This window comes from Chaetodon trifascialis, chromosome 6 (assembly GCF_039877785.1).
Source record: "Chaetodon trifascialis isolate fChaTrf1 chromosome 6, fChaTrf1.hap1, whole genome shotgun sequence".
Lineage (NCBI taxonomy): Eukaryota > Metazoa > Chordata > Actinopteri > Chaetodontiformes > Chaetodontidae > Chaetodon > Chaetodon trifascialis.
The window spans coordinates 26,377,643-26,401,129 of record NC_092061.1 but is presented as its reverse complement, the minus strand read 5'-3'; the positions used below and the strand labels follow the sequence as shown (position 1 = coordinate 26,401,129).

At 44.5% G+C, this 23,487-nt stretch overlaps 1 protein-coding gene across 12 annotated transcripts in view; it reads left to right on the top strand.

Annotated features, from left to right (window-relative positions):
- LOC139331955 (tight junction protein ZO-2-like) overlaps positions 1-23,487 on the top strand; it is a 130,745-nt gene that overhangs the window by 45,820 nt on the left and 61,438 nt on the right. For 4 of the 12 annotated variants that reach the window (XM_070963550.1, XM_070963558.1, XM_070963556.1 and 1 more), the window contains exon 1: positions 8,949-9,361. The exons of 4 other annotated variants lie outside the window; for them this stretch is intronic. In XM_070963550.1, coding sequence (XP_070819651.1) covers positions 9,104-9,361 — 258 coding nt within the window. In that variant the 5' untranslated portion in view covers positions 8,949-9,103. Of the gene's footprint in view, positions 1-8,537; positions 8,864-8,948; positions 9,362-23,487 lie in introns of those variants that run through there. 4 more of the 12 variants (XM_070963554.1, XM_070963559.1, XM_070963562.1 and 1 more) reach the window with 3 other exon arrangements.

Below are 23,487 nucleotides of genomic sequence, written 5' to 3'. Positions count from 1 at the left end.
TGCCTCAAGGGCCTTTACAATCTCTCCATCCTTAGACCCTCAGGTAGTCCTGGTTATATGCTGAACATATTCTCATCAAATGTCATTAAAACAAATGTTAGGATCTACAAAACCTTCAACCTTCAACAGACTGTGAGTCTCTGCTAAATCCTCATGTTTTGATCACATTCTGAGCTGTTTTTGCTGACAAAGAACTGACCACAGCTGGTAAAGACAGAATAACCACCACCCTGCTCACCTCTCTGATGTTTCCACTTTTACAGTATCTTGTGTTTGTATTAAATGAAGCATTTCTGATGACAGTGACAGAATGATGGAGTTTGATGATTTAAATCAAAAGCTCACGTGATCCTTGCTGAGTTGAAGGAGCTCCTCCACACAGCACTTCAACATCCAGACTGTGGAGGTCGGACAGCGTTCATGTCAGTTTTTCACAAATTCTTCATCATAACCAGTGTCAGACAGGTGCTGTGAGCCTGAATAGCTTCTACATGCACACAGACCACCACCATCTGTCAACTGTGGTCAACACAGACATCTTCCTCTGTCGCTGTGAATGTGTTCACAATGTGTCCACAGAGTGGAACGTGTTCGTCTACGGGATTGTAGGGAATTCGTTTATCAAGGTTTTTCTTCTGCCATTTTCAGTAGAGACTTTTATGTTTATATTTCACATATTTATATTTTTTAAACTGTACATTTCTTAAGGCTGTAACAGTAGCTATATCATCAGTGTGTTTGTTCTGCCAGGTCCTTTCATATTGTGGCTGCAATGAACAGTACAGCCTCTAGGGGACACTAGCAAGTCTTCAAGAGGAGCAGGCTGATTGGCTGAATGAATATATGTATTATTAGGATGAATACTATTGATAACTCTTGTGTACTGTGGTTTTTATGAGTATTTATGGGCTATTCAGCTGAATGTCTTTGGTCTCATGAACAGCTGGAAATATGGCCGCTGTTGTTTGCACCTTTAACACTGGGTGTACACAAAATAAAAACAACTGTTTTATTTACTTTGAAATTGCACATTAGTTTAAATAACCGTCAGCTGAGGTCTGGAAGTAATGTTTGCTTTGAGTGTATGCAGATAGCAGCGTGCACCGTGTCCACAGTCCTTGCGGTGAGCTGCTCACCATTTGAACTTTCAGAGTCTGAGCCACAGAGTCGTGTCTTCCATCAGATTCCTCCTCGGCTCCTCCAGCAGCCTCCTCTGCTGCAGCTGACTTGTCCTTCCCTGTGCTGATGTGGGCTGGAAAGGTCACAGTCTGCGATAGGGAATCCCTGGGTGCTCAGCCTCTCATCTCCTCTTTGAAGATTAGACTTCCATTTTAATGAAAGCCTTCTCTCTCACTTCCCCACCCCCACCCCCCTGGACAGGGGGTGTAGTTTCCAAACTGCTCCAGTTATTAAGTCTTTTAATGTAAGAAAATCAGCGAGGGACTGTTCTGCTCTTTAACGTCACACAAAAGTCAGTGCTTGCATTTTCTTAATCAACGCTTTTGCAGTAGATACTCAAACTGTGTTATGGACTATAATAAACACACAAACACATGCACGCGCGTACACACACACTGATTTCTTTATGTTATCTTCATGTGTGACAACAAACAAACAAGCTTTAAATGTAGATGATGAGGCGACTGTCAGCCTTAGGAGCCCACTATTTTATTTTGATTGCTACATTTTTCCACAATGTCTTATTTGGCCGATTGATTGTGCTTCTGATTGCCCTTCATCTATAGCTCCAACATGTCTCCTCTACAGGTACTCATGCACTAGCATTGTGCTCCTGTGCCATGACACATCAGCTTTTGACTGGTTGCAGTGATGTAGCCACCCATTGCCATGTCTTTGTATCTTTATTCTCAGTTTTTGTTGATTTTATTAATCTGTTGCTGAAGTCATAAACAATAGATAAACATTTTCTGCCACACTAATGGCAAAATGATGTATGTCCTGAGGGTTGTAACAGTGGAAAGGCTGTGCTCGTTGTGGTGCCATGAGGTCATCCCTTTGAAATTAATCTCATCTAATCTGATCCCAGACTCGAGCACTCGGCCTCTGATGTGGGTTGTTGTAAGACTTGGTTAGCTGTCATCAGCCTAAAATGGACATGGACTCAGTTTGATATGCAGCTCAATGCAGAATATTCAGCATCATAATTATCTATTGATTGACTAATTGATTAGTCAACTAATCATCTCAGCAGCACATTTTGCTGTTGATCTATTGGAAGAATTAGCTGATCATTTAGAAGCTAATTATTTGTATTTAGTGCAGTGGTCCCATTGATTTTTGACCTTGATGTGTGTTGTTTCTCAGCTTCCTGGAAGGAGCTAATGCATGTTTTTACAAGCTAACGTGTATATGGCCGCACTGCTGTGTCCATGGCCCCACCATGTGTTGTGTGTGGTACACGGCTGTGGTGTGTTTCCACATCGTCTTCATTTGTCACCGTGTTGTGAGCCCAGTATTCTACAATAGCCCGTTCCACTGCTTCATTAAGCTTTCACTGTAATTTAGCCTGACATCTCAGATTCTCTAAAGATTTTTGAAATATAGATTTAAGAACAGCAACTGTTAACACTACTAAAAAAACACTGCACACTCAACTGAAACACAAGAATCTTTGGTCTCTGATTTTAAATGTGGTATATTTTTACTTTACTTTGCCTGCTGTTTTCAGTTGTGGAGGTCAGCAGGTCATGGTGAGCAGTAATGTCCTCTTCGTCTTTCCCAGCATCCATTACACGCCCACTACTGTTTGTACATAGTAAAGATGCAGCCTCTCTTGTTCCTCCATAGTTTTTCTCATCCCATTAGCCTCCTCTCTTTGGCTCTCTGGAGGAACCTTGTTCTTTATTTATAATGGAAGGATGATGTCTGAAATATTTACAACAAGGAAAGGAAAGTGTTTCAATAAGACATGGGCTAAAACAATGACAGAAGTTGCTCTCAGCTTTAAGGATGAGGATGAAGTGGGTCTGAAGAACCGGGGAAGACAAAGTCAAAATGTCTAACAGAAAAGTTGAGTTCAAGTTCAACAGCCAACAATGGAGGATTACGCAGCATAATCCATAGTCCCCAGATAGAGGAATAAATTGTCGGGAGTAATGGACGAATAGAACAAAGCCATTAATTTCATTCAGCAGTGGAACCATTTCATATTCAGAGTAAATGAACACAGTGGTCCTTAAATCTTTTTTTCTATAGGTCCAAACTCAAGCTGAATGTCTAGAAGCCATTCCCAGAACAAAAGAAAGCAAAGTTAACTCAAAGGGCTTTAGTTTACTGGAGAAAAGCAGCACCGACTCACAGTGGAGAAACTGGAAGAAACTTAAGTTTTGGATTATCATGTATTGTGAATTACTTAAAGGATCATTTTTAAAAAAATGTCAGTGATTACTCTGTTTATGTTGCTGTCACTGAACAAATATGTTTAGACTTTTTGACAGATTTTTATTCCTCGTTTCTCATTTTATTGTTTGATCTTTTTGGGGTAAAAAGCCTCCGTGTTAAATGATCTGCTCCTGTCTTAACCTTTCTTTCCAGACCAGTTCAGTACAACATCCATTACCACATCAGTACAACATCACTGCTCTGTTTCAGTCACTGTTTGGCTACTGTTAATGGAATGTGATACATTATGCAAAGATTATTCACATAAAATTCTTCACGCAGCACAATGGGGCCTTTTCTGAGAGACTTTTAATGGGAAACAAATGCAGGAAGTGTGTTTCTTCGGTGATAACTCAACAGCAATTTAAAAGAAAAGTAGACAGAAAAGTAGAGGTGATTGGAAATCAACAAGCTAGTGGCTTAAACAGCATTTCTGTTCAAAAGAGCAGTTGAGTGTTGAGTATGACATGAGTCCATCCTTCTGTCGTGTTCCTTACCAAGCCTTTATTAGGGAGCGCCTTTTGTTTGTTTGTGTTGACTGGTTCATATTATTTATTATTGATTATTTGAGTGATGTAGTTAATGACTATTTTGATAATCAATTAATCTGTTGATTATTACTTCAATTAATTAATTATTAATAGGATAAAAAGAAAAGTCAGACAAAAGATTATATTTCCAACATTTCAAAAAATAAAACTTATTCCTTGTCTTATTGTACAGTGCTCTTTCAAACAGCTTGGCAAGGCACGTACAGACAAGGCCACAAGTTGGGGATGCAGCCATGCACTCAGGATAAAAGGGCCATTTAACATTTTATTTGCCTTTCACTTAATAAAAGATCTTTTTGAAGAAAAAAAATTCCCTCACCTGAAATTGCCTCTCATTTCTTTCATTATAGAATGAGTGGTGGAAAAGTCACAGCATGGAGGTGACAGAAATCCAAATGATAATACTTCTTGACAGCAAAGTGATCCTTTCTTGAACTTTTTTGACAGTTGTAGCAGCTTGAAATGTATTTTTCATGTTCTCCTGCTAAATCCAATAGCAGGGATTGCAAGCTGAGATGTATTTGCACTATCTTTATACTAAGTTATTTATACATCATGTGTCATTGTGTGGAATCCATGTGTGAACGTGTAGTTAACACCAAAGTAGCACTCCAGGTCCTCGCTGACACTTAATTAGCAGCTAATTACATTAAAGCGATTTCACCAGCCTGGACAGTGGATGAACACCTCATGCTCTGCTTAATTACATCAGTAGACTTCTGCTGGTGTCTGTAACTGTGCTGCTGTACTGTCCTGTGCTGCCACATTAGACAGATGAATATTTTGTCAAGATATTGAATGAATAATCAATTATGCATTCTTTATAAAAAAAATAGTGAGGCAAGATTGCCAATGATTTATGTAGGGCTTTGACAATCAAATGTAAAACTTTTTGTTCTGTACAATTGGATGGAGCTCCATGTAAAAGTTTGGTCACCCCAAGAGATTTAAGCTCTCAGATTACTTTTATCAACTTTAATATCCTTAATTTTAGTGCTATAGCTTGTTCACAGTCATCGTGAGAATTTCATGAAAAGAACACCTCTCCAACTGTTAAGCACAGGGCTGGATCGATCATACTTTGGGTTAATAGATTCAATTAGAAACCAGAAAATTCTGAAGTGACATCACATCATTTGTAAAAAAAAAAAAAAAAATGCTGAAGATGAAAAGGGATGACTGCCATGACAGGATACTAATCATAAACACACTTCAAAATCCACAATGAACAACCTGAAGAGGCACAAGGTGAAGGTTTTGCAGTTGCCCTCATAGTCCCCAACCTAAACAGCATCCGAAATCTGTGGCTAGACCTCAGAAGAGCAGTGCATGCAAGACGAACCAAGAATCTCACAGAACTAGAAGCTTTTTGTGAGGACAAATGAAATTCCCCCAAACAATACCTAAAAGACTCTTAGCTGGCTACAAAAAGCCTTTACAAGCTGCGATGCTTGACAAAGATGGTGTTACTAAGTACTGACCAAGCAGGGTGTTCAGACTTTAAAAGACAGAAATAACAAAAAAAAGCAGTCTTGCTTAAAATATTAAAGAAATGTGTCATCTTTAACTGCTGTTCGGAAATTAGGTCACCTTTTCCTCGCTTAACCAAGGTACCCAAACGTGTGTGTGTGTGTGTGTGTGTGTGTGTGTGTGTGTGTGTGTGTGTGTGTGTTTTTCAGTAATTCAGCAATATCCACAACTCACATTCATTATACAGATACTGCCACAGTCAGCAGCGACTCATGACTCCATTTCTACATTTATGATAATATAAATGTGCACGTCAATGCATTTTTTAGCAGCACTAAAGCTCAGGACGTTCAATATGTTTCTTACTGTATTTTCCTGGAACCCTGTGAATTACCAGTGAATATTAGGCTTGTATTCATCATTTGGACACAAATATGACTCCAAATGATTGATAATGTTGCTCCATAACTAGTGGGTGTGGAAACAAGCATCTGTTTGGTAACACGTTGTCCATGTTATCTAAACAGTTGATGTTGTGTCAGGTAGGTTTAAGAAAATTTTAGTGATTTTCTGACCTTTTATCAAAATGAAAAGTGAGCATCACCTCTGTAAACTAAGCTCCTGTAGTTTCTCTGTGTTGTCAAGTATGAGTGTCTGTCTTACATTGTCATGGCTTCCACTTGTGGCAGTGCTCTGTACTGTGGCATAGAGAGCCATGGAGAGCACAGAGAGAGAGAGGGCGAGCGAGCATTGTGCTTGGTGTGAGGGTGTTGTGATGACGATGTGCTGTGACAGCACTGAGCAGGCCTGTCTGAAGCTCTGAGTGCCACCCGCAGACACACACACAACCCACGAGTCAAGAGAGGAAAGGGAGAGACAGTGAACTGAGAGTGTTGATGAAGGTGGCACCCCTCATGTCGTGCTGAGTGCAGCTTTGAGAGAGGCTGCAGTTTTACAACTGGTCACTCACATGTCTCTGTTCTGAGTTCACTGTCTGTGTTCCCACCCATCTTTCAGCGACATGCAGCCCAGCACATCAGTTAATCTCACATCTGAAATGCGCTGATACAACCAGAACACTTCATACACCTCTCAGGTTCCACCCTTGTACCAGAACACTGACAACATTTGTCTCCTAACAGTAACACACTGGCCCAAAAAGCACTAACAGGCTGCATGCAAGATTATCTTCGATGCATGTCACATATTATGTGACACACATAAGAGCCCATCACTGTGTCCACAGCAGAGGAGAGGATGCCAAATTACTGTACTTTTGATGCATGAATTATTAAGAGACCTACCTGAGAGTGGACCATGATGTGTCATCTATTTTAAAGGCTGGCACAGAACCAGCGTGGGCCTGAAGGCACAGAGCCACCCAGTTGTCCTGTCTAGCTTTGGAGAAATGAACCACTTAGTTGTTTGTAGGTTATTATCGTGTTGCTGTGTGAACCACGTTAACATCAACAAATCCTAACCACATCAATTTTGAGACATTAGTGTAATTACTATAAACAGTCCAGCCCATCACAGAGGCGATTACATCCTCCGCTAGCCTCCACTCTGCACTTTGCTGCTTGCTCAGACCAGCAGGAAACACACTGGAGCACAAAGGAAGGTTATGGCCAAATAATGGGATATCCTATGACTGACAGCCATCAGTCCACCCATCAACATGTCCATCTATTGGCTGTCCTGTCAGCAGGGGAAAAACTGCACATTTTTAATAACAATATGTATTTTTTCTGCAGCCATAGCCTTTGTTCAGGTTACATAATCACATGAATATTCAGTGATGAATGCATTTCCTGTTTTCTCAGCTGACACTCGATTAGGACTAAGTGCAGAAGGAGCTCCAGCAGCATTAGACCGTGTGCAATTCCCGTCCTGTTCAGAGTGCAGGACGGTGACAATAACGTGACCTAGTGTTCTCCACTGAATGGTCAGCGCTGTGAGGAAGAATGATTTCCGTTTTCCAGGCCACGTATTGCTGTTATTGATGTCTCTGTTGTTAATAAATGTAGGGCATTGTTGAATGATGGTTGCATAAGTGTGGACAGAGTCCAGGAGGAAATGGACGTGTGTGTGTGTGTGTGTGTGTGTGTGTGTGCGTGCGTGCGTGCGTGCATGTGTGTTAGGCATTTATCTGTGATGGTTCAGGTTAGGGTAAGGCTGGCAGACATTAGTAGAGTCCTGTTTGGCTGATGACTGTAATTTTAATACACTCTCTCGTTTAGCTCTAACTGTGTCTGTCTGCTGTTTGGTGCTGAGCAGGGAGCGTGCCTTGGCTTTATCAGAGGTTCTTTTTAGTTGAAAGTCTCTCCACTGGTCTTACTCTGTTCTGCTTGTAACACTCATCCACTGGAGTAGTGGATATTGGCTGTTGCATTTCCTCCGACATGTTTGTTGTAGTCACCCTGCTTCTTGTTCTGTTTAGAAAGGCTCACTACCACCACCCACTTGCTGTGGAGTGTCTGTGCTATTCCCTCAGCATTTTTGTGAACACAGATGTGATGGTACTTTCAGGCTGCACATTTGGAGAACGGTGACCACTTCAGAAAAGTAGGCTGTAGCGGCCGAGGCAGGAATTAGGGTGGCTGTTTTTCTAAGAATATTCTTCTCGTGTATTTAAAAGTGACATAGTTTTGCTTCAGTATAAGGACAGGGCTTTAACCTTTGACATTTCAGAGCTGTTGGAACACACAAATAGCTCAGTGGTTTGCTTGTTATTCGATAATGTTTCATGACATGTGGGCACCACCTGCCAGGCTCTGTGTTTCTCTGGGCCCAGCACCCTGCTGCTGATCATCCATTAGTCCGACCGTGCCAGTGGTTTTTTGATATATTTACATGCCACAGCTCACTGGTTTGTGGAGGTTTACTGCTCTTATACTGCGTAGGTTCATTTGTGCTTTCATGTGGGTGCCAAACCATGCAGTGTGTGCATGTTTCATGAATGCAAATTGGGTTTTCTTATTTTTCTTATAATCGGCTTTAAAAACAAATTCAAGAGGGAAAATACAAAAAAACAGACTTGAATAAGGCCTGATGTTAACACCAATGAAGAATTGATGGTAACTAAATGTTGACGTGTTTCTTTAGGGAGTGGATATGGTTGGGGGGGGAGTCCTCACGAGTATGAAATAAGAAAAGTGTGTGCGTATGTGTGTGCGTATGTTTGAATAAGTGAGGGAGTTAGAGAGTGAGAGAGTCAGAGGAAAAGCAGCAGGATAGTGTGCAGAGTGACAGACAGGGGGTGGAGGGAGGACAGGCGGAGAGCTCTGTGGGGCAGTCCTTGAGCCGGTCTCTCCCTTTGAACCTGTGGATCCCGCTCCTACCTGGCCATGTCATCTGGCCTGCGCAGGAAGTGGAGGAACACGGTGCGAGCACTCAGGACTCTCCGTGGGACGGGAGCAGGAGGAGGTGGAGGAGGCGCTGTGAGTCTGCTGTTATTTTTAGTCTCTCCTCCCTCCTGGGGCTAGGCTAATCCGCCGCTGCACAGGCTTATCCAGATTGGAGGTAGGACACGGAGGCAGAAAGGTTAAGCACTTGCTCCTGTGGGAAGCCCGCTTTGGTTGTGATGCCGTGCAAACTACCCAAACTGAGCCAGACCATGTTGAAGCAGGATCAGGGCTGTGGGTTTGACAGGGCAGGGGGACCGTGGCCGCTCCGCTCACATGAGCTCTGAAGAAGCTTTGCTAGCCATGAGTCCAGAGTGGCTGCCGACTGGCTGCTGCGCCGCCTACCCCAGCTGGCAACGCTGCTGGCAGGCCAGGACGGACAAGATTGGTGCTTCAGATGGTTGCAGGGAGAGGGGAGGCAGTGGCAGCGGTGGGGGGGCCAGGATCCAGCTGAGGGGGCTGGACACTGAACAGCTGAAAGGCAGCCTGGTGGTCCTCTACGCACCTGCTGGGAACTCCTGTCTGCTCAGATTGGTGGGACATGCAGGGATGGATGGATGAATGGATAGATCGTAGAGAGAAGTGTGTGTCTGCTGCTTCTAAAATCTTTAATTGAATTGAATGCTTTGATTTTAATGTGTTAAGGACATTTGACATGATGCATATCTGTCATGTATTTGCGATGCTGACAGCATTAAGTTATCTCATATTTGCAGCTTGGTGGTGAATCAGCTGAAAGACTCAACCTTTAGAAATCTATGAATTGTGAGTGTGTGTGTGTGAGATGGGACACAGCACTAGCTTTTTGCATTATTTCTTTGATGGATTGCCTCTGTTGTTTTAGATTGTGTATTGTGGTTTGCTTTGTGTGCTGTGTTGTGCTTCTAACCACTGAACCTAAACTAAGTGAGCTAAATAAGAGATTTATCAAACAGAGAAGATGTAATGCTGAAGTCTATTCATCAGTGAAATAGCTCATTTCTTTCTAAAAAAAAAAAAAAAAAGTCAGATTCTGTATAATTAGCAAATACTTAATGCAGAGCAGTTTTCGTGTTAATGTCACTGATGAATTTAAGTGATTTTTTTTCCTAAAATGCTGTCTTTTCACCTCACCTCTTTGACATCCTCATGCTAGAATACATTTCTGTAAATCTGCCACTAGAATTAATCTAAGTAATTAAAAAAAAATCCTTACGATACCAATCAAAAGGCCCAATAGGACAAACAGTATATTCAACATAATGAAGCTGTCATGCTTTGATGTTTTCATGTACCTGAAGATTGCTTGAGCAGAGCCAAGTGTTAGAAAGCTGTGAGCGAGCCGTGAAAAGCTGATGAACTATTGATGAGTGCTGCTGACTTCGCCAACTGGCTCCAAGTGCTACCTGCGCACTTTGCCTACATGCCACTCTGATGTGCTGTATCTGCGCCTGTGTGTGTGTGTGTGTGTGTGTGTGTGTGTGTGTGTTTTATGACAGAGAGGCAGTGAAGCAGGGTGCTCTGACACAGAGTGATGTTCAGTGATGTTTACATCAGTTGGTGGCATTTCACTGTGATTAGACGGCAGAGTGAGAGCTGTGTGTTAATGTGTGGTTTCGTCTGCAGAAGAGACAGAAAGACATGAATTTGTAAATGTCAGTGCCATGCACGTACAAATACTAGTGTTGTTACAATACCAACATTTTGATTTAGATACAAATACTGAATTTAGTATCAGGTACTCAATACTTAAACGATACTTGAACCTGAAATGATACGGATTCAGTACTCGATACCTAATAGTACTAAGCAGTAGTAGGTTTCACGTGAACTCTGGAATTGAAACAAGAGGTCCGACAAGAAACGTGAAACCCACAGAGTGAATAAAATACATTTACAACGAGATCTTCACTATTTGATTTTCATTTCATACATATCAGGGCAGATTGCTAATCTGTGGTTATATTTATTGGGTCAAATGTTAACATGTATTACACACCTGCCCTGCACAATGCACTCATATTATTCTCTGAATAGTTCCAATATGACAAACCATGATTCTACCCACTCAGACATTAGTCCAGCAGCCTAATCACATTTTGAATTCAGGGGCATTATGTTCACTGTAGGCGATGCTCTGTTTTCTAAATTCTGTTCTGTCTGACACTATAAAGCCACCATAGTGAGTTGTGAAGTGACATGTAGCTAGTAGCCCTATGCTAATTAGCTATGTAACCATTTTAAAAAACACCTAAATGAGACCGTCAAATACCTGTGGTTTAATACATTTGTTGTTTTTAAACCCACATTTTCTAATATGCTTGTCATGTTATTTGAGCAGGCCTGACATTGATACACTGTACTACTGATATGCTCCACATCTCTCATAATGTCGTGTTTTGTACTCCATAGAGGGGTCTTGGTGTCTGTCATTCAGGTACTTGGCGAGGTTTGAAGGGTTTCCTCCCTTGCGTGACGTTGTTTTATAGCACTTTTTGCGTACAGGCTTCGTTATGTCTCTAACTCTGTAGGCAAGGTAATCCCACAGTAGACATCAGCAGGCTTTTTGTTAACAGGGTGTGGAGGCTATTATTTCTGAAGATGGCATGCTGTTAATGTCAGCACTAGACCTGTTGAGGCAGAGCATTGCTTCTTTCCCTCAACCAAAGCTGAGGCTCACGCCGCACACACACACAGGCGCGTGTCCCCTGACCATGAACCATATGAGCGCCTGACTCGGCCGTCTTGCTAACACTGCCAGCTGGTGAAGATTCAGACTCAGGCAAATTGTAAATTTCATATTCGTCCTCCTCATCCATCATCACTTGCACTGGAGACGCATTTGACCTACACCAAGTACCGAACATTGGGAAATTCAAATATTGTAATATGAAAACGTACCTAAATTTTGGTATGCCATGCAACAGTAACAGTAACCAACAGCAAGTGCTTTGACATAAACTAATATCCTAATCCAGTCCATTTTAGCCAAGAAGACCTTCCTCGGATGGTTGGAGTAGATGAAGAGTTTTGTGTTTGTTTTTGCAGCCAACCACTGAGAAATTGGTGTGTGTTGCTTTTAATGTTATCTTCCATATCTGTGTTACCAAAGTCAGTGTTATAGCTGATATGTAGGAAATAGTACTTAGTGGGAGTAACTCCAGTTCTATGAGTGCGTGTGTAGCCCTCTACCTGCATGTTATTGCAGTCACGGTAAAGCACAGTATTTTTAACATGCTAAAACATTTACCACAGTAGTGACAGTATTACAGAGGTCTTGGCAGAATGTGACAAAGGTGACGGTGAAGAGACGGGTATCGCGCCAACCTCTCTGTCGTATTTAATCGTTTTAAGTTTGAGGACTTGTTCTCCTGTAAATTCCCTTACATTCCACCACTCACAGCTGTGCTGTGTTCAGGCCACAGGAGCTGATTGTGGCCAATTTAGACAATGCTTGCAATTCCATGAGGCTCGACAGTGCGTTTCAGAAGCATCCCATAAGCAGCTCTCCTCTCTGCTCTGTGGACCATACCAGCCTAGTCTATTTGTGACGGACTGTTGCACAAAGCTGATCGAGCCTGGCAGGAAGTCAGACAGGGACGGCATAGAGAATCACTCTGTGTAGACTCCCAATTGTATATCAACAATAAACACAATTAAAATTGACAAAAATAGACATTCTGTTAAGTTAAAGCCAGCTTTACTGTCTGCCTCAAAGTTAGGCCTTGACCACACGTTCTTTAAAACAGATGCTTTCCTCCATTTAAAGAAATATTTATCACATCAACAATACATCAAACACCAAGAATAATCTTATCATCTGCAGGGAGCTAATTTTCTTTGAAAACTCAAACAATTGCAGCTATTATTTATTGATGTGTACTTAATACCTTTCTGGCACACGGCCTAGCAGTGCTTACCAAATGTAAACTGACCTGTAATCCACCATTGTTTCAGCCGCTCATTACACACGGCAACAATGCACTGTGTGCAACTGGGGTCATGATATCATCATTTCACAAACACTTCGTTTTATATGAGCACATGGAAACACAGAAACAGAAGTTTGGAAAAATCTGCACTAAGAAGGTGATAAAATCTTCATATCTCTGTGGTCAAGGCTTTAGTCCAGGACTACAACAAGTAGGGCTGCTGTGAGAAAAGTAGGAATTTCTCTCCAAGTAGTAGTTACAGAGCAGACAGATTTTTTTCAGCCTTTTAATCCAATAAACTGTGGGTAAGACAAAGTTGGATTACAGCACACAGCAATGAGTTAATCAGAGATACGTTTTCTGTTTGTCAGGCATCAATATGTCTGACTGTGATTCAGTCCAAAACAAAGGCCGCTGACTGACATGTTGGATGTAATACAGTACTGACAGTGTGCAGTAATTCAGCTCTCTCCTTACGTCGTGATGTTGGTGACAGTGATGTCAGCTGTTAACAGTGATGTCACTGTTTTCAGCTGTTGTTCAGTCTCTCTTCAAATAGCAGAAACTAGCATATTACGTTTTCATGACAGCAAGCTTATTTTACAAACAGAAAAGAGTCATTTTCTGCACACAGTGAGGCTGTTTGTGAAGGTGTCAAGTAGCGCCTGTGCTAAAGGATTCACCAAGTGAATAGCATCCAATGTAGTATACTATGGAGCAGCAATGACATGGTCCCCCACTGGCCCTTCTGTCCTCTGCTATTGTCTCTCATTCACGGCTCTTGTTAGAAGCAGCTGAAGTTGAGCAGAGCTGCCTGCCTCAATCAGTGTCATCAGGGCTCAGCACAAACATCATCTTATTTGGTGTGTGTGTCTGTGTGTGTGTGTGAGAGAGAGAGAGCACTGAGGTGGAAAGGGATGAAGGCAGATGTCTGCTCGAATAGTTGTCCAATTAAAATTATACACCAGCCAGGCAGAGAGACACACAGGACAACATGCAGGCTGCTGTTATTGACATTATACCGACTGTTCTTTCACAGAGGTCAGTTCCCACACCCACACACACCCTTTTCCTCTGGTGTGTGTGTGTTTTGTAGTCAAACGCATCAAGAATACACTGATAATACAATAGGTTCAGTTTTCCCTGATGCTTGAAAGCCAGTTCCACACTTGGTCTCACGTGTTACTCGTGCATGTTAGCCTCCTGCATGTTGTTGAAGCGACAGTCTGATGTGCCTACAGACTGATGTTGCCACATTGTTTTGCAGACAATTTTTGCACCCAGAAATGTGTTTACAATCAAATACATTAAAAATATGGTGATAATACAATGGGTTTGGTCATACCTCATGCTTGAAAGTCAGTTCCAGACTCACACAACAGGACAAAATGACAATGTATTTGCTCTACCTGTAGTTTGGAGTATTTGAGAGGAATCTAAACATGATCAACTAGACCTATTAGAGAGTGAGAAAGGTTGCTTGTAGGGCTGGGCGATATGGCCAGATTCTTCTATCATGGTATAATTTTATGTCACAGTAATGGTATATGTCATGGTTTAGTGATTGTTATATTAATTAAGAAGTGGTTTAAAGTAAACATATTCTATCATACTTCATCACATTTGATTAGTTTCTTCTTTCATTTGGAACTTCCATATGTGACGTGTGTGCACGAAACTGAACCCAGGAGCGGAAACGGAAAAGGTTGAACAAAGATTTATTTTCAACAGGGGCAGGGAGTGCACAAATAACAACAAAAAATCCAAAAGGGCTGGAGAGTGCTGGGCTGTGTGGGAGACGGGAGGCACTGGAAAAGAAGAGGAGAGACACGAGTTAGACACAAATTAAGCAGTTGTCACAAGAGAGGGAATATCAACTTTTCACAAGAAAAAACCAAGCCAGCAGATACCACGCAAGCTATCAGGATACTCTGGCGCCGAGGAGTGTCTCTGCAGGCCTTAAGAAGGGACACTGATGGTAAAGCAGGAACAGGTGTGTTCAATCACTCCTCAGCGCAGCAGGGGGGAAGGGTGCCTCAGGAAGAGCAGGTGACAAGTTAGCCCACAACAACCCAGCCAGGAACCAGTGTCACCAAAATAAAAGTCCATGAACCTACCAAAATAACAGCCCAAAGCATACAAACCACAACAGTACCCCCCCCTCAACGAACGCCTCCAGGCGTTCTACCAGGCTTGTCAGGATGAGCAGCATAGAAGTCCCGGAGAAGAGAGTCGTCCCCTGGAAATCCACGACCTTTCCTCGGGACCATACCCCTCCCAGTCCACGAGGTACTGGAACCCCCGACCCCGGGGGCGGACGTCCAGAATCCGAGACACCGTGAAAGCAGGGTGACCGTCGACCAACCGGGGGGGTGGCGGGGTGACGGCTGGAGGGGAGAGCTCACTGGTGTGGACAGGCTTCAGCAGCAACACGTGAAACGAAGGGTGAATCTTCATAGACTCAGGCAACTTGAGTCTCACAACAGAAGGATTAATGACTCTCAGGATCTCAAATGGGCCCACAAAGCGCGGAGAGAGCTTACGTGACTCGACGTCCAGGGGAAGGTCACGTGACGACAACCACACCTTCTGGCCCGGACGATACTCAGGGGCAGTAGAACGGTGAGTGTCGGCAAGCCGCTTGTTCTTCTCTGCAGTACGCAGGAGCGCCGCCCTGGCGGATTTCCACACCTCTCGCAACCTCCTCAAATGCTCACTGACCGAAGGGACGGCTACTGTCGACTCCTGCTCGGGGAAAAGGGGTGGTTGGTAGCCCAAGCAGCACATGAATGGAGACATACCTGTGGCTGAGCACACGAGGGAGTTATGAGCGTACTCAATCCAAGGGAGCTGTGAACTCCAGGAAACCGGATGATGGGCGGCAACGCAACGCAGGGCAGCCTCCAGACTCTGGTTGGCCCGCTCTGTCTGGCCGTTAGTCTGGGGGTGATAACCAGAAGAGAGACTAGCAGTGGCCCCCACAGCCCTGCAGAACTCCCGCCAGACTTGAGAGGCAAACTGGGGACCCCGGTCAGACACCACATCGAGAGGGAGACCATGCAACTTGAATACATGGACAGAGAGGAGGTGAGCAGTCTCTAGGGCAGAAGGTAACTTAGGGAGGGGCACGTAATGAACTGACTTGGAAAAACGATCAATGATTGTGAGAATTACTGTGTTACCTTCAGACGGGGGTAGACCGGTCACGAAATCCAGGGCGATGTGGGACCAGGGACGACTAGGCATGGGTAACGGGCGTAACAGTCCCGCTGGGGGCTGATGAGATGTTTTACCACGGGCACAGACAGAGCAGGCGGCGACGAATTCTCGTGTGTCCCGGTACATCTTGGGCCACCAGAAACTCTGGCGGAGGAATGCAAGGGTCCTGTGGAAGCCGGGATGACAAGTGAGTTTGGACGAGTGAGCCCACTGGAGGACCTGGGACCGGTCCTGTGGAAGCCGGGATGACAAGTGAGTTTGGACGAGTGAGCCCACTGGAGGACCTGGGACCGGACAGAATCCGGAACAAACCTCCGGTTGGGGGGACCTGTACCGGGATCTGGCTGCTGTACTTGAGCCTCTTTGACGACGGACTCGATCTCCCAGGATGCCATGCCTACAAAGCAGGAAGGAGGGAGGATGAGGTCAGGACTCTCCGAGTCTAAGGGAGGGGCGTGAAGCCGTGACAAGGCGTCTGGCTTTGTGTTACGTGAACCTGGGCGGAAGGACAGGGTAAAATTGAAACGGCTCAGGAACAGCACCCATCTGGCCTGGCGGGAATTAAGCCTCTTGGCGGAACGAAGATAGGCCAAATTCTTGTGATCTGTCCATATCAGAAAAGGAACAGAAGTGCCCTCCAGCCAGTGCCTCCACTCTTGCAAAGCCCACACCACAGCCAGCAACTCTCTGTTACCCACGTCGTAATTCCTCTCTGCTTGAGACAGACGACGGGAAAAAAAAGCACAGGGGTGAAGTTTGTTAGTTTGAGGATCTCTTTGCGACAACACAGCACCAGCTCCGGTGTCGGAGGCATCCACCTCCACCACAAACTGCAGAGAGGAGTCAGGGTGCTTAAGGACGGGGGCTGAGGTGAATAACTCCTTAAGCCGGGTGAAGGCTTGCTGAGCCTCCGGAGACCACCGGAAGGGGGAGCTAGTGGATGTGAGTTTGGTCAGGGGGGCTGCCACCTTGCTGTAGTCCCTAATGAACCTCCTGTAGAAATTGGCAAAGCCAAGGAATCTCTGGAGCTCCTTGCGGGTGGTAGGGATGGGCCAATCGGTAACTGCTTGAATCTTAGCTGGGTCTGGTTGAAGTTGGCCCCTGGCAATGACATAACCTAGGAAACCCACGGAGGCTGAATGAAACTCACATTTCTCTGGCTTCACATATAACTTGTTCTCAAGAAGCCTCTGGAGAACAAGACGAACATGCTGTCTGTGTTCGTCCAGGGTGCGGGAAAAAATCAAAATGTCATCAAGGTAAACAAACACAAACCTGTTTAGCATGTCACGCAGCACATCATTGATGAGGGCCTGGAAAACCGCGGGGGCATTAGTGAGTCCAAATGGCATTACCAAGTATTCAAAATGGCCCAGGGGGGTGTTGAAAGCTGTTTTCCACTCATCCCCCTCTTTAATCCGGATGAGATGGTAGGCGTTCCTGAGGTCGAGCTTGGTGAAGATGGTAGCGGAACACAGGGGCTCGAAAGAGGGGTCGATGAGGGGGAGAGAGTACTTATCCTTGATGGTGATGTCGTTTAGACCACGAAAGTCAATACAGGGGCGTAGGGAGGAGTCTTTCTTTTTCACAAAAAAGAAGCCTGCCCCCAAGGGCGAGGACGAGGGGCGGATGATACCTGAAGCCAGTGAGTCTTGGATGTAGGACTCCATAGCCTCCTTCTCCGGGCGAGACAGGTTGTACAGACGACTGGAGGGAAGGGGCGCTCCAGGGAGGAGGTCTATGGAGCAATCATAGGGACGATGTGGGGGAAGGGAAAGGGCTAGCTCTTTACTAAACACCGGAGCCAGGTCGTGATACTCGGAAGGAACTGAGGAGAGGTCCGGGGGAGGCGGAGGAACCACAGGAGGGCGTGTGGCGAAGGGGTTGGCTGAACGAAGGCAATGGGAATGGCAATGGGGGCTCCAGTTGGTTATACTGGAGGTCTTCCAGTTAATTTGGGGGTTATGCAGGAGTAACCAGGGGAGCCCGAGAACCAGGGGAACATGAGGGGAAGGAATGACAACCAGTTGCAGGTCTTCCCTGTGGTTACCAGAAACAATGAGGGTGACAGGGGCAGTGCGAAACTTAACTTCAGCTATCAATCTACCATCTAGTGCAGTGACATTCTTGGGAGAATCAAGGGGCTCTAAAGGGAGGTTGAGTTGGGCTGCCAGTTCTTCATGGATGAAGCTCTCATCCGCTCCAGAATCAATTAAAACCTTTAATGGCAGCGACTCTTTACCCCAGAGAAGGCAGGAGGGAACAGTTATGCGTGCAGGAGAGCTTGTGACTGAGGAGGTTTGGCTCACCAGGGCGCTCTCTTCTACTGGTGAGCCCGGTCTCTTTAAGGTCTGGGGGCAGGAGGCAATGAAGTGGCCCGCCTGGCCACAATAGATACAGAGCCGTTGGTTGAATCTCCGCTGACGTTCACTGGGATGCAAGCGAGCCCGGCCCACCTGCATGGGTTCCTCCGAGGATGGACTGGGGAGTGAGGGAGCCAGAGAAGACGGAAGGGGAGTACTGTGATGAACTGGCGGACCTGAAAAAGGAGCTGGCCTGTGGCCTCTAGTTGGGCTGGACTGAGCTCTCTCCCTCCGCCTCTCCCTAAGCCTATTATCAATGCGAATAGCCAATGAAATTAAAGCCTCTAGTGAATCGGGCTCATCCCTGGAAGCTAACTGATCCTTTAGCTCACCAGAAAGGTTTCTAAGAAAAATCCCCATTAACTCATGCTCCCCCCACCCACTCTCTGAGGCTGCAATTCTAAAATCAATGGAAAATTCTGCCACTGATCTAGAACCCTGCACGAGAGAAAATAGGCGTTTAGCAGCTTCCTGTCCCTGCAAAGGGTGATCAAAAATTCTACACAGCTCTTTGGAAAAATTAACAAAAGTGGAGAGAGTGGGAGAACCCTGTTCCCACAGAGCTGTGGCCCATTGAGCAGCTCTACCCCTGAGCAGGTTAATAACATAAGCAATCTTAGCTCTGTCAGAAGGATAACTAAGGGGCTGTTGGTCAAACACTAAAGAGCAACGTAAAACAAAGCTATTGGCCCCTCCAATCTCACCAGTGTAGGGCTCAGGAGTGGGGACAAAGGGCTCTTGGTGTCTGCCTGAGAGTGGAGAGGATGGTGCAGGAGGGGGAGGGGGTGTAGTACTCACGGTGGCGTGTTCAGTGGAGACGCTGTGATCAGGGGGAATGAGCTGTTCTGAGAGGTTGGAGACCTGGTTGCTGAGGGTCTGGAGTGATTCCATGATACCTTGTAACATATTCTCATGTTGTCCCAGCCGAAGTCCTTGTCTGGCAATTGCAGATCTTACCGGATCCGAATCCGCTGGGTCCATGCTGGCCAGAGTATTCTGTGACGTGTGTGCACGAAACTGAACCCAGGAGCGGAAACGGAAAAGGTTGAACAAAGATTTATTTTCAACAGGGGCAGGGAGTGCACAAATAACAACAAAAAATCCAAAAGGGCTGGAGAGTGCTGGGCTGTGTGGGAGACGGGAGGCACTGGAAAAGAAGAGGAGAGACACGAGTTAGACACAAATTAAGCAGTTGTCACAAGAGAGGGAATATCAACTTTTCACAAGAAAAAACCAAGCCAGCAGATACCACGCAAGCTATCAGGATACTCTGGCGCCGAGGAGTGTCTCTGCAGGCCTTAAGAAGGGACACTGATGGTAAAGCAGGAACAGGTGTGTTCAATCACTCCTCAGCGCAGCAGGGGGGAAGGGTGCCTCAGGAAGAGCAGGTGACAAGTTAGCCCACAACAACCCAGCCAGGAACCAGTGTCACCAAAATAAAAGTCCATGAACCTACCAAAATAACAGCCCAAAGCATACAAACCACAACACCATACAAACAAAAGCACCTGTCTCACCTCAGACAACACTTGTGTTTAAAAACAAAAGACTCAAAAAAGTAAGGGCAGCTTTCGTTTAAAATGTAAGCTCAAACGTTTCAAATGAGAACAACAGAAATGCAACAGAGGTGCATTGTCTCTACCAACAGTCGCTCTCTCGTCATGTTAGCACCTGGTAAGCACTTCTGCTGCCCAAGTCTCGTGACCTTGCAAGGCAGCTGGCTTGCTACATCCCACTGAGTATATAACAGAGACACTAAAGCAGTTTTCTCATATGAATCCGGACAGTCCACCCACAGAATCAGGTCCAGACATTGTCCAGAGTTGCCCTTTCACACATGTAGTACGTTTGTTCGTGTGATGATTTTTTATTTTCACTTCTTGCATAGTTATCAGTGCTTCATGTGTTCAGACATGTCAATGAAAGAGTGGAAAACAAAATACAGGCAAGCAGAAAAGAGTGTGAAGCAGCTACATTATGTGCAATGCAGTCGCCACGGCCACTCCACGCCGTGTAGCTGGGCAGCAGTTCATCCACTGTGAATGACCGTGTGTAAACAGATTAAAGAATAGCACCTGCTTTGGAAATGATATTACCAAACCATCGCATAGTGCCATCATACCGCCCAGCCCCAGACACTGCAGGGCAGGGCTTCTCAGATCCATCTGTAGCTGTACAGTGTGTTTTGTATTGAGCGCTGGCGGCCTCCATGGAGATCTGACCATTTTCTACTCAAATCTCTAGTTATCATTATGCATTATATACATGGATATATAAAATTTTAAAGTTGACACCCATGGTGTGTGCTTTTGTGTTGGCCCTTGGACTCATGGTTGATGAGTCCTGCCACCTCATGTAATGAACGGGCTGCAGTGTGTTATGAAGTGTGAGGTTTTTTCAATGAAATTCATTTTGTATTGATCAGGCTCTTGTTAGAGATGTTGAATATGCAGTGTTACTGGAGATCGTTCACTGGGATCCTCAGTGGTCTTAATGTGGCTGCTCCCTGTTCTTGGCATTGTTGTCATGGTGACATTAACAGCTGGAGAGAGAGCTGTGTGTTACTGCTGCACAGTTCACACATTAACGTCACACCAGACAGTTTGCCATCCGCTCCGACACGGCAGAAGGAGAACGTTTGCTGTTTCCACGCAGCAGCTTCAGAGGACGCGTTTGGCCTCAGACTCCAGGCTGCTGCTTTCCTCTGAGGTGGATGTGTTGGTGTTGGTCTTCTTGGGTTTTGCAGCTTCCACTGAGGATGAGGTAATGTCCTCATGTCTCTGGTCCAATTCAAAGACCCTCTGTCTCTTTCTCGGTCCGTCACTATATTTGGTGCTTGTCCTCTCAGTCCCCTTCACCCTGGCAACCTCCTTCGAGGGTTCAGGCTCCAAAGTGCTGTCTCTTTGTGGTGTCCTCTCTGTCTCTGGAGGCGTTTCTTTTTCTGGCCCCGTGCTTCCAGAGCCAAACTCGCACACCCTTTTCTTCTTCTGTGGTGTAATACCTGTCAGCATTATCTTTCTTTCTCCATTCCTGGTCCTGGTAGAGACATCACTGGGCTCTGTGCTGCTCTTAGTTTCCATAAATGAGACAAAATCCGTGTTTACTAATGTACTGTCCTCAAGTACAATTTGAAGTTCTTTATTGTACTGCTAATAGACTACATTTATGTGACAGCTACAATCACTGGTTTCCAGATTTTACACAAAACATATAATCCAGTGATATGAAATGTTGGTGTAGGCAGTGGCAGAAGTACACAGATCCTTTAGTTGAGTAAAAGTAAAAAAATCTTCCATTAAAAATATTCCGGTAAAAAATACCTGCTCTCCAAATTAAGTTTAAACACTTTTCTGGAGGATTACCAGCTCGATGTACATTTCTCATACTGTTTTTCTTATACTATTATGTAGGCTATTTCATATTTATTGTTACTAAAGTCTTAACATGTGAGCAGGATTGAACTACTCATTACTCATCAGTGTAACAACCATCCATCTTACTGTTTACGTTTTGTACCAATATGTAAAATCTCAGTAGAAACATCATTGAAATGCTGTTTACATCTGAGATATGTTAATAATGATCTGATGATGTTGTCTAATAAAGTAACACTCTGACAGGAACCATCCTGTGTCATGAGTACTTCAGCTTTTCTTTGCTGATGACACATGCAGAACATTCAGAGTGCAGTGTTTTTACACTGTGGTGTCTGTATTTTTACTTCAGTCAAGGATCTGAGTACTTCTTCCACAAATGGGATTACCTCCGTGTGGAACTGCAGGTGTTTTCCAGAACTTCTCACTTACATATTCTCCCAGAAGCTGGAGGATGAGCAGTTTTAAACCCCTGTGCCCTGTCACCATCCATGTTGAACTAGGTGTAAACATGATTACTGGACAGTAAAGTGCGAACAAACACGTGTGCAGCATGCACACGGTTAGTGTATGAAATGTACGTAGACACAATAATAGAGAATCTACATACTTAGATGTCGTGTGTATGTCTTGGACTGAAACATCAAAAATCATCATCAAACCAAACTGTTTAACATTAGAATTAAATCTGCTGATCATTTTTCAAAACAAGTTCATGAACATTTGTGCCACAAATAGTCCATTGGAGGCAAAACTGAAGCAGAGCCAATACCTTGTGGACTGCAGACAGTTGTGTTGCAGTAGTTTAACAGTGGGCTTCTGGGGTTAATCCCTCCTCTAGCTGACTTATCCCTTGTGTCTGTGACAATCTGATGAGTCTTCATTCCTCATACCGTGTTAATGTTGTGTAAGCCAATGGAAGATCCTCTGAAGGCTCTGTGACAAAACATTTATTTCCCTCCGCAGAGACACAGAGCAGGATACATCTCAGCAAACCTGCTGCAGGCTCTACCTGCAGTGAAAACCTTGAACACAAATCTAAAATTGATGTTTTGTTTAAGTTTTGTTCATGAGAAGACATGTAGCTGACTGTCACAAACTCCCCCCTTCAGCAGCTCAGCCACAAGTGATGAGTGAGCACTTGCTGTAATCTCCCCTCATTTATGTGAATGATGTGTCAGAACACATCAGGCATGATGAACTTCTGCTGTTGTTGTGGAGTGGACAGTTACTGACATTCAGCCAGAGGTAAATCTGGCTTTGTATATGATAATCACCTGCTATCATGCAGCCTGTGACAACACCACATGGACCCTTTAAAGAGGGCTTCATGTGTGGATTTTTGATTTGACCTTTGTGCTCTCAAACAGAGAAGATGGCCCCCGCTTTACTTTGAGCAAAATCCCACTGGTCTCCTGTTATATGATACAGAGCAGCGCTCACACTGCTGCATGGACGTGTGGAAAAAGACGTTGTCATTGTCAGTAGTTCTGTGACAGAGTTTGACAGAAAAGAATTACTGAGCGTCGGATCATTTTCCTCTTCTGTAAATATGTTTCCTGCTCTAAATCCTCTGCCAGAGAGTCCACATTGTCTGCATAAGGAAACGCACATGGAAATCTGGTCATGGGAACAAATACTTGAATTAAACACTCATGTACTAGGGCTGCTTGATTATGCCAAAAATAATTATTATTTTGTTATTACTGAGCTCATGGTTATTCAGCAAGATCACTCACTGAATTTGGAAAGATGAATTTATTGAACCTTTTTAAAAATCTTCTTTTTCTGTT